Source organism: Anas acuta, chromosome 2 (assembly GCF_963932015.1).
Source record: "Anas acuta chromosome 2, bAnaAcu1.1, whole genome shotgun sequence".
Lineage (NCBI taxonomy): Eukaryota > Metazoa > Chordata > Aves > Anseriformes > Anatidae > Anas > Anas acuta.
The window spans coordinates 44667547-44686668 of NC_088980.1; the positions used below are offsets into that span (position 1 = coordinate 44667547).

General features: G+C 35.7%; 1 protein-coding gene across 3 annotated transcripts in view; it reads left to right on the forward strand.

Annotated features, from left to right (window-relative positions):
* Window positions 1-19122, forward strand: part of ATP2C1 (ATPase secretory pathway Ca2+ transporting 1) — a 49916-nt gene that overhangs the window by 11714 nt on the left and 19080 nt on the right. For all 3 annotated transcript variants that reach the window (XM_068674532.1, XM_068674530.1, XM_068674531.1), the window contains exons 2-12: window positions 4425-4535; window positions 5442-5558; window positions 6887-6976; window positions 9739-9774; window positions 10675-10736; window positions 11105-11213; window positions 14224-14379; window positions 15063-15131; window positions 16876-16951; window positions 17444-17510; window positions 18381-18505. In XM_068674532.1, coding sequence (XP_068530633.1) covers window positions 4467-4535; window positions 5442-5558; window positions 6887-6976; window positions 9739-9774; window positions 10675-10736; window positions 11105-11213; window positions 14224-14379; window positions 15063-15131; window positions 16876-16951; window positions 17444-17510; window positions 18381-18505 — 976 coding nt within the window. In that variant the 5' untranslated portion in view covers window positions 4425-4466. The remainder of the gene's footprint in view (window positions 1-4424; window positions 4536-5441; window positions 5559-6886; window positions 6977-9738; window positions 9775-10674; window positions 10737-11104; window positions 11214-14223; window positions 14380-15062; window positions 15132-16875; window positions 16952-17443; window positions 17511-18380; window positions 18506-19122) is intronic.

The following is a 19122-nucleotide window of genomic DNA, read 5'->3' on the forward strand; positions in this document are numbered from 1 at the left end:
GGATGTTGGCACTTGACAATAAGTGGATGTAGAAAGAAGGTAGGCAGAATCGTGGTAGTGTCTGAGGAGGAAGAATTTCTTCGTGCTACTGTTAACTGGTCAGACAAATTACAGGTTTCCCTTTGGAGCAAACAGGAAGGAACTCTGAATTTCCAGTAATGTAAACCTTCCAGATTAACTTGCGTTAGTTTTGATAAACATGCTTTAGTCACAGTTCTGTGGTCACAAGATTGATGTGTGTTTCTTGCCATAGAAATGGTGGTGTGTATGTTGGAAGTGCTCCAGGAAATGTCCCTCCTGTGGCAGCTTTTTTTTTTTTTTTTTTTTACTAGCTTATATTCTGCTTCTTTGTTCCCTGGTAGGTTTAGCTGTGAATGGGGAAGGGAAAGCTGTAATCATTGCTCCAAAAACTTCACCTATATGCTGTCTAACTGATATAAAAGAATAGGCCAGTGTCATTTTTTAGCCCTATTATCCGTATGAAAACTTTGCCTGCAATGGTAAAAAGTTCTGAAGTGTTTTAAGATACCAACTGCTGGATGTTTGAACACGAATTACATCATAGGATGGGAAGAGATCTTACTGTATGTGGTGGGCTGACCCCTGCAATATAGAAGGCTGTGGTTTTTAGGGTAAGCTGCTGTTGGATGTGCTAACAGGTGTTGCAGAAGCACAGGCATCCAGCCTGCAGGTCTGGGCACCAGTGCAAAGGACTATTGAGTACTTGCTGACACTGCTAAATAAGAAAGCTTTCTTTTCAAGTAAAGGCAAAAATACTTGTTTGAATGTGGTTATTATGTCCCAGCAGATGGCAAGTGCTTTTTCCAACTTTTTTTTGACTTAAATCTGTCAATGTAACCCACTCCATTGAAGGGAACAGTGATCGGTTTCTCATTGGCTAAGTAATTGAATTTAATTGGTGGCAAAGTGTTGGATATATCGTTATTTTCTGAACTGTAATTGTAGTTTAATCTACCCAGAGATTGTAGAGTTTTTTGAGAAGTGAGATGAGGGATCCATCCAGAACTGTCTTATCATAAGTAATTTTGTCCTAGAGAAAAGAGCTGGCTATAAAAAGACTCTGAGCCTTTGTTTTGCTAATCCTTTACCAAATTTTCTCTGTAGATTTTTTTTTTTCATGGCCTAAAGGTTCTACAATGTTCTCCCTAGGAGTGGGAGATGTTTTGAATGCAACGCACGTTTAAAATCAGAGGCTTTTTGAGCCTGTCACAAAAATGTTGTAAAAATAGGCTTTGTTAGCACAATTCTACCGTTCTACCGAAGGTTAATTTGGATGAAACCTCTGTATTGTAACATATGTATTTAAGGATACTTAACTTTTTAAGATATCTTTAAAGAGCTTGTTACTAGACATTCTGCCATCCCAATCGATTCCCTAATACTAGGGACATGATGAGGTGTGTCCCTTTTTCGGAGCTGGTATTTGAGTCTACCAGCCACAATACTTGCTATAGGGCAAAAAAAAATCTCAGCACTAAAATTTGTAATGGCTGTTAGTTAATTTCTGCCTAGTCTTACTGGGAAAGTGTGGTGGCTCAGTGTTTTTGTTGAGTGATCTTCGACAAAAGTGTGTGTTTGTGGATTTGTTTTGAAATAGTGTTTAGGCTTAATTGTTTCCAGCTCTAAATTCTGGCGTTCGGTAACTAGATACTACGTTCATGGCATTACATTCAACAAAAATCAAAAGGTAGCACTTAGGAGAGGAAACTGTAAAGAAAAGAACATGAGTTCTTCAGTAGTGTTGTATCAAAGAGGGGAGATCGTGGCAAAATTCTTGGTAAATGTTTGGTTTAAGGAAGTGTGTGAGCCAAGAAAACTGAAACAGCAGGAAGGTTAAAATCCAAAGGAAATTGACTGTAAACTTTAAAGTATGAAAAGTCACAATTTCCAATGGCAATTTCCTGAGAGTTTAATTGTTTAAACTTAATGTTGGTTCATATGCGCAGGCTTAGCAGCTTTAACTGTGTGTGTTCTTAATAGCAGAATAGGGGAGTTCGTCTGTATTTGTAGCCCCCAGATAGGCACGATACATACTGAAGGTTCTGCAAGGCAGATTTGAATGCACGTGTTTCTTTCTAGGACTCTTGTGAGCATAAAGTGCTTCATGGACACTGCTCAAAGCAGTGTCACACCTAACCAAAGCTGCATGTCTGCATGGAAGACTGAATGGCTGTGATGTTGCATCTCTTCCCATGATGAAGTTTTACTTAGTGAGCTGAACAGGCATATGCCAAAGAGTGTGTGTGTGTGTGTGTATATATATATATTTTTTTTTTAAGGCTGAGAGTTGTAATACCCATATTCTTCTGAACTGAAACACCTTTTTTCCTGCTGCAGTTACGGCCAGCTTATGTTGCTCTAATGTGGTTTTGCTTTGAAGAGGGATCTGAGAAGCCTTAGGCTGCAGGGCAAATGTTTGCCAATCTGGTGCAGAGTAGTTAAACCTTGCTGGTGCAAGGATTTGTTACCATTTGTTGGGTTTCTTGTTTTTGGTAAGCATTGAATTTTGGTGTCTTTATGACTCATATAGAGACCCATTGTTAGGAATAGAATTATATTCCGATTTTTTTTTCTGATGTAAAAAGCAGTTAGTGAGGTTTTTTTTAACGTACTATAAATACATATCAAGTGTTGGAAAAGAAAAAGCATGATATTTTGAGCCATGTCTGAAACATTTTTGCAAGTATATATTATGCAGTATAATAATGTGTATCACCATCATTTTTAATGAAGACCTACATCAGTGTATATACATAAGATTTCAGTAAGTACCTACTATTGAAGGATATTTTGGACAGATTTTGTAGCACTAAAAATCTGGCTGCAGGCTTTCCAGTTGTGGTTTTTGCTTAAATGCATCCTAGAAAAGATAGCAAAGAAAAGAGCAAACCAAAGCTCTTTCATCAGAATGAGTTATTGCAGTTGAGGTGTGACAGAGCATAGCTGAGCTTTGCTTCTTGGTCCCTTGCTGATGCCCTCCCAGCTGCACAATCCTGCTGGCTTCAAGCTGCACAAGGCTGGGTCAAGTCCAAGGGATTCCCTCACTTTGGAGACACTGAACAGGTCTTTAGCCTGCCATGCCCTCCTCCCAAGAGCTCAAACACACACTGCACGTTGCCCTGAGTTTCACCTTAGTCTCTAGACTTGCTTTCTTAGCACTACAGTGGAGCAAGTCTTGTGGTTGACTGTTCCACTAGGAACTACGTGGCGAGCAGGGAGTTTCTAAGGGTTTCTCATTCAAGAGAAAGCATGTGTGTGCCTACTGTGGTGCTTTCACCTTCATTCATTGTTCCCTTGGGCCTCTGCGTTGAAGCCTTTGTGTAATCTTATTTAGGTAAGCAGCTGGAAGAACAAAAATTGAGTTAATCTCAGCTATCATATTTGAGTACAAGACAAAACGGTGTGTAGTATAGAAAATGAAGATTGTCATGGATTTTTTATGGTATAAAAATGCTGTAATCTTGTAACACATTATCATCCTGGAGTCTTTTTTTTTTTTTTATTATATTTTGTCTCAGCATCCACAGAGGAATTTCAAAACCTTTATTGTCTTGTATAAAAGCATAAAACCGCCAATTCAAATTCTGTGGGAGTGTAATGGGAGAACTACTTCGGTGGTGTGCATGTTTGTATGTTAGGTGTTTTCCAGTTAATGGAGGGAAAAGGTGGGATAGATGACGAAATCCAAATCATGAATTGTGGGTGCAGTGAGATGGAGTGATGGTAAAGGAGACAAGGGGGTGATGAAAGAGCGTCACTTTAGCATCTAATATTTAATAAGCAAGCGTTCTGAAGCTTCAGTTTCATTGAATGTCAACGCAGGCTGTCAGTGTTGCTAAGGCAATACTCTGCACTTCACAAAAAATTTTATTTCTGAAAAATTACAGGAAATCATTGCTTCTTATAACATTGACTTGAAGTTCTTATACTATAGTCAAATTCTATGACTTCGCTGGCATCTGTGCTCTTGTGGTTTTCCTAGTATTGTTTTTCCTTTCTTTCTCTACAAGGAAACACAAATAGGCTTGCTTAGAGTAACTTCATTAGGAAGTAGAAAGTAAGGGCAGGAAGTGAAATTTATTTTGGAGTGAGTACTTCCTGATCAGTTGTGGAGCTAAAGGATTACCACTATATGTAACTGTAAGGATATTTGCCATTGCTTAACACATCATTACAAAAATAGTCCCCTCAATTGCACGTCCAGTGTTTTGCTTCATAGTTGCAGATATGATACTGCATGGAAAAGAAGCTGAATCTGTAGATTTTATTTTTTTTTTTTTAAGTGCAAATGGTTATTGAAATCTATCTTTTAATGGCATTAATACTGCATCGATCTGGTATATGTTGTTTGAAATGAAATGTTAGTGCTCCCTATCCCTTCAAACTTTGGTTTTGTTTCATAGGTTGCACGTCTTCAACAAATCCCTGACGGTGACAATGAGACAATGATTCCTGTACTGTCCTCAAAAAAAGCAAGTGAATTGCCAATTGATGAAGTTGCAAGCATTTTGCAAGTAAGTAATTTTGCATCTCTTCAGACTGTGGTGATGTTACCAAATGATGTTTGATATCTCATAAGAACAGATCTTGTTACTAAGAGTCCATGCATTATCAGGCTGTTAACTACCATCTACTTTTAAAAGCACATCGATTATTAAATTGTTTCTTGAAATGCTCTAATCTCCAGTGTTTCTGAGAAAATTGTTAATTTGCGGAGGTATGATTCAGCTTGAAAATGTTTGGATTTCTCTATGCTTTGGAGATTGTTTTTTGTTAATAAAACTCTCCTTGAGTTTCAGAGTTGAGATCTTCCTGTAAAACTGTCCTGTTTTTCATAGCTATTGCTTCCATTTCTCGAAGGAATTCGTAATGTCTTTAATATATTTTGGCAGCCTCCGTTTTAAGAGGAGGAACAGGATTGAGAAAGCTACCCATTGACAGATATATGAGCCATTGAATTTGGGTTAACTTTCTTGATAGATGATCTTTTTTCATTTTCTGTATGCTTGACTGCTTGAGGAGTACATCATGATAAATGTTGGTCACTGATAACTCAAGAATTTGAAGCTATGGCTGTCATTTAGCTGGGTAACCGAACTCCTAACATAATTCTCAACAGTCTGAACTGTTTGGCTTGCTAAAGAGTTTTCTGCAGGGAAGATTAGCAATCAGAGATGTGAAACAGCATCTGCTTCTGTAATTCTGTGATTTTTTTTTTTTGTTGAATCTGTTAACTACTGCCAAATTTTATTTTAAAACAATTAGCATTTATTGTTGTACAAACACCAGTACCAAGCTTGTATTTCTGATGGCCAAATTTTTATAATCTAAGACACTGTATTTTGGTGTTGGAATTTATTTTGAAGTCTTATCTTAACAGTGTAATTGCTGACTGTGTTATACTTTGTGTATTTCAATAGGCTAATCTTCAGAATGGCTTAAAAAACTGTGAAGTGTGTCATAGACGGGCATTCCATGGATGGAATGAATTTGATATTAGTGAAGATGAACCACTGTGGAAAAAATACATTTCCCAGGTTAAGATTTTTGTCTTTTCTGCTTTTAGGTTTTAATACTTTGTCTGTAATTTTGCTGTCTTAGCTTTTGTGTACATGAAAGTACTCTGATAAAAGTGGGTAAGCTGAAGTAGAGTAAGAAGTTCTTCTGTAACTTGTATCTAACTTACCTATTGAAAAAAACTTTCATTTAGGTACGTCAGTGTTTAGGTTATATGGTTTGTTTGTGAATGATTTCATAGCTAGCAGAAGGCTACCATCTGTAATATCTCAAGGACTGGGGAGGTAGAATAAACTTCCTTATAAGCAAAGACTTAGGCATGAATCACACTCAAGTCAGACACAAATGCTTATGATTGGTAAATATTTAAATGGAATATGAAGCATCAATAATTTGATGGGCAAAAGAAATTTAAGAAAGCAAAAATATTGCCTTTGAAGTGAGGGTGGGCATGGGGTCCACCTTGAAATCTGATGGTAAGCAGAATCGGCAAAAGTCACGTGTAAATTTCTTCCTCTCAGCTTGATCTACTGTGAATATTTGGAAATGCCCCCTGCTTTGCCACTCTTTTGCCTCCATCCCTTCTCCCTGGCAAAGACACTTAAAGCAACTTTTCACACAGAATATTTTCCTAATGAATTTGTTAAACATTCTGGTTAGTATTTCCTGCAGCCTGTCTAAGCAGCAGTACAGTTAAGTTCTAAAGTAAACCCTGAAGTAATGGGTGGTTAATTCTAGAGAAACTGTTTTACTTGGAAGTGGCTGCAAAGATAATTCCATTCTCTGCTGATAGTAGGAGTGGGAACATCATTACATACTAGCTGTCCTGTGGCATTAATACTTCATTTTCCCATCCATCTATAACGTCAGTTAAATGCATCAGAAGACTTCTAAGGAATATTATCCAAGCCTGTTTTAGGTGGGATTTATTAAGATATGGATTTGCTTTGAATGTGCTCATCATACGTGCTGTTAGAGTGTCCTTCACTTTTATTGTAAGATTCACTTTTTTGTAAGATTTCTCAAAAAGGGGACAGCAACTATCTGTCACGTAGAAGAAAGTTCCTTTTTTTCTATCTTGAAAATGTGAATCAGGGAATGTAAGAAATGGTGTCCTACTGTTACGTATTGAATATGGTCCATTCAAGGCCTTTGATACTAAAAAGAATAATTCAAGTAAATTCTGAACCATACAGAGTCAAATTCTGTTTGTGCTGGCAGATTGCAAAAAAAAAAAAAAAAAAAAAAAAAAGAATAATATGTTTTAAAAATGCTTGTTCTTTGGGGGGTAGGCAAAAAAGTCATTCTGTGTGGAGTATTGCTGAATTACTGTTCTGTTTCATTTCAGTTTAAAAATCCCCTTATTATGCTTCTCCTGGCATCTGCGGTCATCAGTGTTTTAATGCATCAGTTTGATGATGCTGTCAGTATCACCGTGGTAAGGAACTAAAATTTTATCTACTGAGACAATACTTCAGAATGGATGAGCACATTTGCTTTCAACGTCACATCAATGCTAATGTGGGATGGTATCACTTTATTGTGATTAATGAAGCTGATTTATATGCTATCATTAAATCTGCTGTTAAGTTTGTGAGGGGATTTTGTTTTTCTTGACTGATAATAGTACGTATCAAAATATCAGCTTAATAGTTACCTGCCTACATCTTACATCTTTGCTGTTTTGTTGATTAGAACATCTGTGTCTAGGAGTTTGTTCTGAGGAACAATTTTTGGTGCCTTCTATCTAATGTTTTAATCTCAAATTATGCTTTAATTTCAAGTTGAAACCAACAGAGGCCTTCTGTTAATGTACTTGAAACATGTAATCTAAAACATGTAAAAGAAATCTAACCTGAGCTCTTTAGAAACAGCAGAAAGAAGATAGAAACTGTAATAAGGAATTGTCGTAGAAGTTTGCAGTTAAATAGGGTATTAAACTAATGAGCGACTGTAGTGCTGCTAAACATTTGTCAGGGCAAATGACACTGAGGAGAAATTTGTATTCCCTTTGACCTTTTTGGGGTGAAAAGTAGACATTGGGATTTCTGTATGATCAGAGGTAGTTTCTAGCTGTGGTGGGGTTTTTTTGTTTGTTTGTTTATTTTTGTCTTAGCTGACCTCCATGCTCCATATTGTGAAGAACTGTGTTTCTGTAATTAACTCAAGATATACAGAGGTTTACTCCTGACCCCTCTTTTTCTGCAGACACAGTAGAACACATGGTTCCTCTAAGAAACATAATGCAATTTGAATTTGAGTGTAGTTTTAGTTGTACTCGTAGTAGTATAGTCTGTTGGGCTCATAAGTTGGATGTAGGAAAATTATTCTATCATTAAATGTATTTAACTGTTGTGGCCAAAAGTCAGATTATTTTTGCCCTTCGGTAGTGCCCTTAAATCTATGTCCCTGTACCCTTCAGCAAGGCAGTGTAAGGGAGCAGTAATTTCTGTAGTCTGTGCTCCAGTCTGAGAAGGAATCTTCAACAGCCTCATGAATGTTAGCAGAGGTGTCTTGAAATACGGAGAGTAAGTGCAGTTCAGTTAAAGTTCATTAATTGTTTATTTCGTTTAGCTTACAGCTGACCTACCATTTAGTCTTGTAGTTATCAAGGCTTGTATTTTCACTGAGTAAATATGTTTTGCTTCTTTCTCAGATGACAGTGCAACTTCTGTGTCTGTATATTTCTGCTGAGAGCCTTAGCAACAAAACTCATTTGCTGCTAAGTATCTATGACATACATTTCTTTTGATAGCATTGCTGGCTTGAGCAACTTTTGCCAAAGTTTTTAGTTCAGATGATAAAAAAATGTACTGTAGAGCTGCGTGATGACCTGAACTGGGCTCAGATCTTAAAACAACAAAAATACACCCTACCTTTTCATAGTTGGAAGATTCTGTCTTCTTGTTTCAAGCCATTGCACATAGACCCCAAAGTTAGACACTGACATGAGACTAGGGTATCAAAGCTGTGACAGGTAGCATGAAAAGAAGTTAGTACTGCTTGCCAAGGAAGCATATATGCAACTCTGGAAGCAATACCCCAAGGAAAGAGGGAGAAATGCATATAATTATTTACTAGGACTCAGTCGCTGAGGCTAATGTTAGTGTCACCAACAAGGCAGACTTGCTGGATTTATCTTTGATTTAGTTAATGCAAGAGTTTTTCTCTTTCAAAATGGTCATGTCTTATTTTTTAGAAGTTACAAGGTGCACTTTAAGGGCTTAATTAATGGCTGTTGCACTTCTGAGATACAATTGTATCTTAGATGTGGCTATGTAAGAAGTGCAACAACTCAGTCTGAGTAACAAATTTATTTAGTGTAGCAAAACTCTAGACTGTATTGAGGGGGAAGATGGTAGTTTAAACAACATTCATCTTTGTCTCATTCTCTAATAGATCTCATTCATTCACTCATTTTCACGTCCGATGCTTACAAGCCCAGTGATGTTCATGTTGAAGTGTTGTGACCGGAATTGTGTGTGATATAGGGGAAAGCTTATTACTGAGGTCTTGGTGCTTCTCTTGGACTATTCCTAATGGGCAACTTTTTTTTTGCCTTTTTGGTTTGGATCTTGGCTGTCTGGGGTGGAGTCATTGTATTATCTTACTCCATGGGAGTCTTGGGCAAAGTTCCCAAGTTTCCTCCCCTTGTCTTCCTTACCGAGATATTTTATGGCTCCACACCCGTTGCTCAACTCTGTCTCTAGTCTTCAGTTTATTCTTAATCTTTCTGTTATCTGGTCATTTGAATGAAACAAAATCTGATGCTTTGCAACAGTTTTTGTGGCAGTGAAAACCATTCATACTTCATTCAGACTTTTTTTTTTCTATTTGTGTTCTGGATCTCTCCCCACTGTTGTCTCTTGTTCGCCTTTTAGAAATGCAGAGGAGAGCTTACAATCGCTTAACATTTTACTTCAAAGTCACTGTCTAGTTATCAATCTCATTTTTAGTAGCATTACCTTATTGAAGTTCTTGGATGACACTAAAACAGATGTAGAGATAATGCCATTGTTTTTTTGTTTTGTCTTTAGTAGGCCTGAGGGAAATCTGGTCATTTTGAGCATGAGAAAGTCTGTTTCCAAACCATATTGCTAATGTGTAGTAACAACTATGGTTGAGAAAAAGCAAATATGATCAGTAACTTTCATGGCCATTTGGAATTCTTTTATCTTATCTGCTTTTGTTTTCTCGCAGGCAATACTCATCGTCGTTACAGTTGCCTTTGTTCAGGTAAGACATCTGTTGTCCAAACAAGATTATTGCTTTTATGTATGCTCTTCTATTTAATAAGTAGTTGTCCTGATATGTTGTGCAGCTGCACAATGCTTGATTAAAGAGCTCTGTGCTTTCATCCAAGTCTTTTCCCTTTTCTAAAGTGCACAATTTTTCTTGCTTTAACTACATTGACATTTATGCATCTGTATGGGTAATATACTCAGCAATAAAAGACTACTTGTAAAGAAGCATTCAGATTAAACTGTGCTGAAGTGCTTTAAAATACTTGATTTCATAGAAAACAGTTTTTGACCATAAAGCTTTGGCTGCAGTGTCGTACAGAAATTTTACCCCCCAAAATATATTTTAAATAACGTAAGTCATAAAAACGTTATTATCATTCTTTGAATACCCAGCTTTATTCAGTGTCTGCTTAAACCAAAATAGCTTCCTGTTTGTGCTTTTAATCTTTGTTTATCTTGAAATTTATTATAAAATCTGAGTTAGAGGTGAATTGTATTACCATAGTTCTCCAGGGGCTTAGAGTTTGAACACTGGTTTTGGTACAAACTTGATAAACTGTAGAACTTGATCCCTGTGTTTAGAAGCATTACTGTAAGAATTACAAAGCCTTGAAGGTATTAAAAGAAAATGCAAAAAATCTCTACCAGTTTTTCAGAAATAACGCGTGTAGGCAAGTTCTTAAATCTGTAAAGCTTCCAGTATTTGGACTGTATTTGCTTTTTAAAGTATATCTAATGAGGAACTGTTGTAGGGCATATCTTAACTGATTCTTTGGAATGTTATAACAACTTTACTAATGGAACACATCCACATCTGCTGAAATCTATCTTGTTATTGTTTAAGTTTTGCCCGTTTTAAAACATTCACTTCTTTGTTTTATTGTCTTTGCAGGAGTACAGATCAGAAAAATCTCTTGAAGAGCTTAGTAAACTTGTGCCTCCAGAATGCCACTGGTATGGAATTGTATGTCCTCTCTCTCCTAAATTAAGTCATGTTAAGTTTAATGTGAAATGACTAGAAGAAAAAGTTTTTACTGAACTTAATACCTTTTATAGCAAGCATTACACTGATACAGAAAACTTATTTCGACTCATTTTAAAGATTGTTTTATTGGCAAAAAATATTACTCCACGTTGTTGCCCCTTGAACACTTCAAATGATATCACTGATGTGTAATTTCTAGAGAAATAAACAGCAAAATTGCAATTGTCTTTTTCTGGAATCAGTAGCACTGCAACGTATAGTCAACACTTCACTTTTCTAAGACAAAATGCCAGAGAAGACATTCTTATGTAACTTGACCTTGTATTTATGCCTACAGTGTACGAGAAGGTAGAGTGGAACATACACTTGCAAGAGATTTAGTCCCAGGTGATACGGTCTGCTTGTCAGTTGGAGACAGAGTCCCGGCTGATCTACGATTATTTGAGGTATATACCTACTATTGCTTTAATATTTAATAGCATTTCTTTTTGTGGGACAGAGGGGAAGAGAAGATAGCTACTGAATACTGAACTGCATAAATATTATTGTTTGGAGCTTGCAACTATTTTGATAGAAACTTTGAAATAATTAAACTCCTAAATGTAATTGTGAATTCTTAATATATGTGGGTTTTGATTGTAGGAAATGAAAGAGGTATTTTTCCAATTTTATGTATGCAGTCTGTTACTGAAAACTTGAGTTAAATACTTCTTCTGAATGTTAAGTCAAATGGCTGTTTTTAGTCTGAATTGTGAGATATGTTAGCAGCTGATTTCATGTCTATATTTGCATTAATTTCAGGGTGTAGTTGCAGTGTTCTCTGAACACTGCTAGTTTTATAGACAAAACCTATACCAGCTAGTGTCTAAGAAAAATTTGTGGTGCTCTTGGGAAGTTTGTCTGCATCATCTGTTAGTGGATCATCTGTTAGCCCTTGTAATATAGTCAGTACTTAATGTTTTTCTGAATAATCTTTGTTAGTGACTTCAAAAACTTTCTTCTTCCCTCAACAATTGTATAGTGTCTATGTTAGTGTAGAAGTGCTGTTGCAGCAGCATTTACTATCTCATTCGTAAGCTCATGGCATACCATATTAGCAGCATTCTTGGACCTGTTACAATGGAAAGCAGAAGGGGAATTAAAAGTTTCTAATCTGTCTACACAACCTCAAAATTTGCACCATCTTTATTTCAACTATTCTTGCAGATATTTGAAAATAAGAGCATGTCATCATAAGGAGTTGCCTCGTTCTGGCCTTGGAAATCTCTACCACACAGTGGGGGTTGTTTTATATACACGTGTGTGTATGATGCATCTATCTTACTTGGCAAAATGTACATGCCTTCTTCTGGAAACTTCAAGTCCAATCTTCTGTAAAAAGGCTAACTATGATCACCAGAAAACTCTGATATCTCCTATTTATACAGGAGGATAAATTAAGCATATTACATTAGAGATATAAACAAAGCAAATAAATATTTCAATGTAAGTCCATAATCAGAAACAGTACGAAAAAGACAGAATTTGTGTTTTTTTTGTGTTCTGGACTTGTGGCCAAAGCAGTCAGTTCTTAAAAGCTGCTAGGCCTAACCTCGTGCCTTCATGTTCTCACATGGAAAAAAGTAGAGGGAGAAGCAAATGTACAATCTGTGCAGGAATGCCTACTGCTATGATTCCGTGAAGGTTTGTGTTTGAGATAACCTTTCTTGTGGGATCACAAAAGGTTGTCTTTTCAGATAAAAAAAAAAAAAAAATAGATTTCTTTAGCGTGTTCAAATAATACTGTCTTAGAAACTTATAGAAATGCTAATTAAGTGCTGTTTATTTTCTGAAGTCTTCTTTTTCTATATATTGTTTTCATGTATACATATATATAAGAGAAGAAATTTCTTTGCTGGACTTGGGGGGCAATCTTGTTTTCCAAAACATTATAGAATGAACTTTTCTGGCCTAAGCTTTGTGCAGGTTAATGAGTCCTCTGTCAAGTTTTCTAGTAATACTCTTTAAATCCAGAACACTACAACTAACATGCCTGTAGCAACTTCAGTTTTGAACAAAATTGACTTCACTAGTGATGACAAGTGTTTCAGAGCTCATGGATAAATCTGAACATCCTGTTTCAGTTTGGAGTCTGAGGAATATGTTGCAAATAAAAATTGCTATAGAACTTTCTGGAGCTAATCATTCCTTATGGCTTTGCTTGAAACATTCCTTGCAGTTTTTGATAAGTGCCCCCTTTCCTTTATTGATACAGCATCCATCTTTTAAAAATGGATACTGTCCTGGTACATATTTAAGAGAACAGGAAGAATTAGAGGAATGTGATCAGAAAGCACTTTAGTAAGGGTACTGTTCTCTTCTGAACATTGACTAAATTTTTGATTTAGTATGCCTTTGTTCATTTTGTTGTCCAGCTGGAACTGGAGTGCAAGAGTTACTGGAGTAACATGTCACTTAAGAGAATAAACCAAAAATAACTTTGAACCTCAGAGTGGTGTGCTATAGTATGGTGGTACCAAATGCAATGTGAATGATTCTTGCAAGTGATATCTTTTCAAAGAGCTTTTTTGGTAATTTAGTTTTATTAAGCATCCTTTTAATGCTGCTTTTCTCAATACAGATATATTGAAATTTAGTGATATATTCACAAGTAATGACTTTATAATTTTTGATACTGCAAAATTATTTTACTTGGATTGCATCAGTAGAATTTTATGGTTCAAGCTTTGACTTTGTTCATGATCCATTAAAGTCAATAGAAAATGTTAAAAGTGATGTCAGTTGGGGAAAGACATTTAAATTTCTATTTTTATTATATATTTCTCTGTTTTATGTTTTGTTTATAGAAAACAGTCTTTCTTGTATTCACCTATCAGACATTTGAGTAGCTGTAATGTTAATTCAGTTTTTCCTTTTTCCTTCTCCTACCATGTGCACTTGTCGCCAAAAAACACAAAAGCAAAACCTAAAAAAAGTTTATCCAGCCATGCCTGTTGCCTGAATGGCATTTTCCTTAGAGACATGTTGTGGACAAAAATCCACTGTATGTATTTTGTTATGTGTTCTTAATGAACAAGATAGGAGGAAATGGACAGAGAAAGAATTGAAAGGATAGTACATTTACATTTACAGTCCCAGTTAATTATATTATTTGGTAATGGAGTGCATCACAGTTACAACCTCTTGACTGTTTTGTAGAGAAAGTCATGAACATAAAATTAGGAGTAAACTTTGACTTTGCAAAGCAAATTTATTGCTGCAATGTTCTGTAGGAATGCTTGCTGCTGTGCTGGTTCTGAAAATATGGTCAATATTGATATATGGTTTCTTGTCATATGAATAAATTAGGTATATTTTTCATGGCCAGAGTTGGGAAACTTTTTTATTACGAATTCAACTACTTACGAAAGATTATTGCTATGCTTTTTACCTACTCTATATATTTTGTTTTCAAAGGCTGCAGACCTTTCTATTGATGAATCCAGTCTCACAGGTGAGACAGCTCCTTGCTCTAAATCTATAGCTCCTCAGCCAGCAGCAACCAATGGAGACCTTACTTCAAGGAGCAATATTGCTTTCATGGGAACGTTGGTCAGATGTGGAAAAGCAAAGGTAAAATTATTATTGATAGGAAACAATATATTCTGTGTTTTAACTATGAATGAAACCAGTTATTTTTAATTTTAACTTACCTGTTGATAACTGTTATTTAATGACTACGTATGTTTTATTTTTTCTTAGATAGTAGAAATGGAGTAGGAATAGAAATGTTTACTGGAAATAAGGATGAGAATGACTTTACTGTGATACAATGCAAAGCTGTTCTCAATGGTGCTTTTTCAGACATGGGGAGGGGAAAAAATCATGGCCAGGAGCCCTCAAATTTTCAGGGAACAGATGGTGTGAAACCCTTCTATCTAGGATTTGGTATTTGTGAACTTGCAGAACTACATTCATATGTTAGAGTTTGAAAACCTGTAAATGAAATTACAGATATGTTTGGTGCTAGCTGGATGTTGCACTATTGGCGTTTTGTTACAGTTAGTTGCTGTACTTCAGCAGTACAGAATAGCAGTTTGTTTCATGAGGGTGAAATTTATTTTTTATTTTTTAACAAAAATACATCCTATTTGCCTTAATAAGGCTAACAATTGTAGCAGTTTAAATGACATTTGCCCATTGACTACTCAAATCAAAGCTGTCAAGAACAATCATGTACGTTTAATTTAAAACTTCAGATCTGAAATGACTGCTTTTTGGTGGTGTGATGTTTATTTATTTATTTTTTTTTTTAGGGCATTGTTATTGGAACAGGAGAAAACTCTGAATTTGGAGAGGTTTTTAAAATGATGCAAGCAGAAGAGGTAAGAATGGATATTTAGAAACAACATTAAATTATTCATTCATTAAAACTGTATTTTTGGAGTTTATTTCATAGGAACTTTGTTAGATTTAATTACATTTGTTTTAATACTATTCTTTTCTGTAGTGAAACAAATCTCTCTTGAACATGAAAGTAGTAATTGGATTCAGCGTAACAAATTCACCATTGGTGACCTAAAAATGTTATTTCTTAAAATAATTTTCTGAAGCGTTTAAAGGATGTAACAAATCTTGCTGCGATTTGTGGTAGTGTATTTTTTCAAGTGGAACTATGTTTGTGCAAAAGGTATTTGTTATGACGGATTTGTATGCTGCATGCACAGGGCTATGTTTTCCCTTGAGGAGCGGTGTATTTTCAGGTTATGAATTTGTTTCCCGCTGCTTCATGATCCCTAGCCCATCTTTCCAAGGTTACAGAGCTCCCTTTGACTTCAGTATACTAAACTCCTGTAGTAACTTTCTTTATTGCAGTGCTCTGATCCACATGGAAAGTCAGACTCTTGGAGTACTTTGTGTTTCAACAGCCTTCTAACTTCTTCCCTGGCTCTCTGACCAACATAAGGTCATAAGGTGACAGTCTATTTTCAGCTGTCAGGGCATGATCAGGCCTAGTATAGGCAGCACATTTTTTTTTTCCAAATTACATTTCTGAAATCTGCCAGAACAGAACAACTAAGGGCATTAGGTGAGGCATCAAATATGTCAGCTGGGGGTGTATCACTGACCTCACGTTGTTAGCTGCAGTGCCTTACTAGACCTTTCAAGGGAATACTGCTGTTCTGTCATGCAGAATGTAATCCACTTTATTACACATGTGAGGAAAATACGATTATGATACATAGTTTATATTGGAGCAATTGCATTTATTAATGAAGAAAGAACCAGCAACAAAAAGCGTTTTACACAAACATTCTGAAGTATCAGAGTATTGTGAAGTTATGTTTATGATGCTTATTGTAGTAATCTTATTTTAAAAGTAGATTTTTGAAGGTAAGGGTGAATCAAACCCAGTATCAGAACTTCCATGTAATGTGTGCACTGTTTTCATACCTTGTAGAACAAAGATTTTACACTGATGCAGTTTCCCTTTTATTACTATACTTTCCATACTGTAGGTCTACCATATGTTAATATAAAAATTTATGTTCCTAATTTTTATAATCTCTTTATTTAATTTTTTTCTTGGGGTTCCCCTCCTATTTTTTTTATACGTTTTTTTTGGCACTAAATGTTTCTATAGCTTCCTATTTGGCTAACTTGTATTTTCTGCAGCTTGTTAGCAAATTCCTCCTGAAATATAATTGGCCTTCCAGGGCTTTAATGCCTATGCCTTGAAAAGTCAGTTTTGTTCTTGTTATCAAGAACTTTTCTGTCTAGAAGAAATGCAGTTGTTTTTTAGCCCATGTTTTTTTTTTTTTTAAATCCTTGATATGACCTTTTGTGTTAGATTTTGCTGTAGACATCACAAAACTCCCAAAGGATATTTCTAAAAAAAAATGTTCATTTCATTGAAGTGTTCTTTGAACTTCTTGACTTCTACATGAGAATTGAACAAAGTAGTTTGTGCTTTCACAAAGTAAGCACATGGAAACATACTGTATAACTACATCTTGGTCGAGTTAGTTTTGAGACAAGGCCTTGAAGCTTGCATACCTGAAGAAATAGGATACAGTTTATGCTTTTAACTTCTGCTTGTTAACTGTTGGGTGTTTACCATTCACCAAGGCTCCAAAGACACCTCTGCAGAAGAGCATGGATCTCTTAGGAAAACAACTTTCCTTGTATTCCTTTGGTATCATAGGTAAGAGATTTATGCAAAACAACTACAAATTACTTTGTAACTGAAACCAACCCATAGGTTTTGGAAAACTGAGGGACTTGATCTCCTTTTAGATATTTTGACTTCTGATTTTGTTTGCCAGTGTTTAATGAGTTCATGCAAGTAATAATCTGAAGATTACTGATGTGACATAACAAACCCCCTTATAATGCAAGTTTACTTCTGCCCACTAACATGCTTTTCTGACTTCTTTTGGCCTTCTAAATGCTTCAAGTTGCAGTGTCTCTTCTGATTCAAGGTGTGCATGAGTCCTTCACTGCTGGTATGATTGGGCAACTTGACTGGCAAAAATTTTCTTCACCGTTGCTGTACTAATGGAATCATGCTCCAACAGTGATAGAAATAATGGATTTTTATAGGCAGCATAATGATAAGTTTGGCTGAGTTCTTTTTAATGATAGGCTACAGTGCACGTTGGTTTTGTATTTACCATGACAACTGTTTTTTTTATAGGAGTTATTATGCTGGTTGGCTGGTTGCAAGGAAAACACATTCTTGATATGTTCACAATTGGAGTGAGGTAAGGTATATGTATTTTTTAAATAGTGTAGATTATGCATGATAGGAAGTGTCTGAAAGCTAGTGATGTATATTATAACGTGCTTGCACACAGTCTCTTTAGATAAGTAATGCAAAGTAAAACCAGATTTTGTGCTTAAAAAAGCAAGTTCATATTCGTTTGTAATGATACAGGACGTACTTGTCTGTCTCTTAAATTGTGTATTTGTGTGGATGTTTGAGAGTTTTGGGAACATCTGTAAACAGACAATAGAGTTGTGCAATTTGAATTTCAGTCACTGAGTAAATAAAGAAAATGCAGTATTATAAGTAGCATCAAATAAAACTGAATTACTTGTGTACTTCATTAGCTCATTTTCCAGCACATCACAAAAACTTAATTCCAGGATGTTGTCTGCAAAAACTTAATTCCAGGCTGTTGTCTGCTGAGAATAACACTGAGTTTTTATGCTCTAGCTCTCTACTCTCAGAAAAGTTGCTGGGTTGCTATTACATGGACAGTGAATAGGGCAGAGAGTGGTGGCATATCTTTCTTTTTAGTGATGACTACACTTATTCTTCACAACCTGGACTGCTTTGCACAGTCCTCAGTAGTTTTCTCATGTATGCAAAACAAAAGTAAAATTGTTTTTTTCCCAATTTTTCTTCTTTTGTGTGGGTAGAAGTGTCTAAGCCATTGTACATTGTTACTGTTTTCAGTATGTGTCTTAAGTGGTATACAAATAGAATCAGATGACATTTGGTTCCTTTCACTTTTAACCTCTGTTAACAGATAAGTATTGAAGCAACGCTCTCAGCTGTGAATGCGTTATTGCTATGTATTAATCTATGACATTCTAAGACAAGATTTGTGTATTTATTTTTGTTTCAGCTTGGCTGTAGCTGCAATCCCTGAAGGGCTCCCAATTGTAGTAACAGTGACACTGGCACTGGGTGTGATGAGAATGGTGAAGAAACGGGCTATTGTAAAAAAGCTCCCTATTGTTGAAACCTTAGGTATGGCAAGACTAACTTAGAGATAGTAGTTGGATATAAATCTTACAAAATCAATAAGAATCTCAGTGGCTAATGGTAAATGAAGCAGGTGTTCTTATTTGCTGGCAGTGTGGGGGTATCTTTAAAACATTTTGAAACTGAGTGTCTTTTATATGAGCAGTTAGAATTCAAGTCTATGCTTTTGTGTGCCCTATCAGCACTTGGTTTTTGAATTGCAGTAAGCAGTGTGTTGATTAATTACATGTCACACTAGTAACACTCAAACCTGCGTGTGTAACTAGATGTATGGAGTACTCTTCGTTCACAGTAGAACAGTGAAAATATGTCAGTACAAGTATTTTTAGCTAGCTCTAAGATGTTCTTGCTAAATAACAGATTTGTGAAACAGTCTTTACATCAACTTTTTTTGGCATAAACTTGAGTGTTTTTGACAGTTGGAAACAAATCCAAGTTTGCATATTGGAAAAAATCTTTATAATCAAAATGTACCTTAAGGATGTTGCACTGCTTATATTAAAACCTAAAATATAAAAAAAAAAAAGATGTAAGCTTGGAAACATTCTGTACGTAGTTTCAGTCATGAAACATGTAATTCATAATATATGAAAAAGAAACGG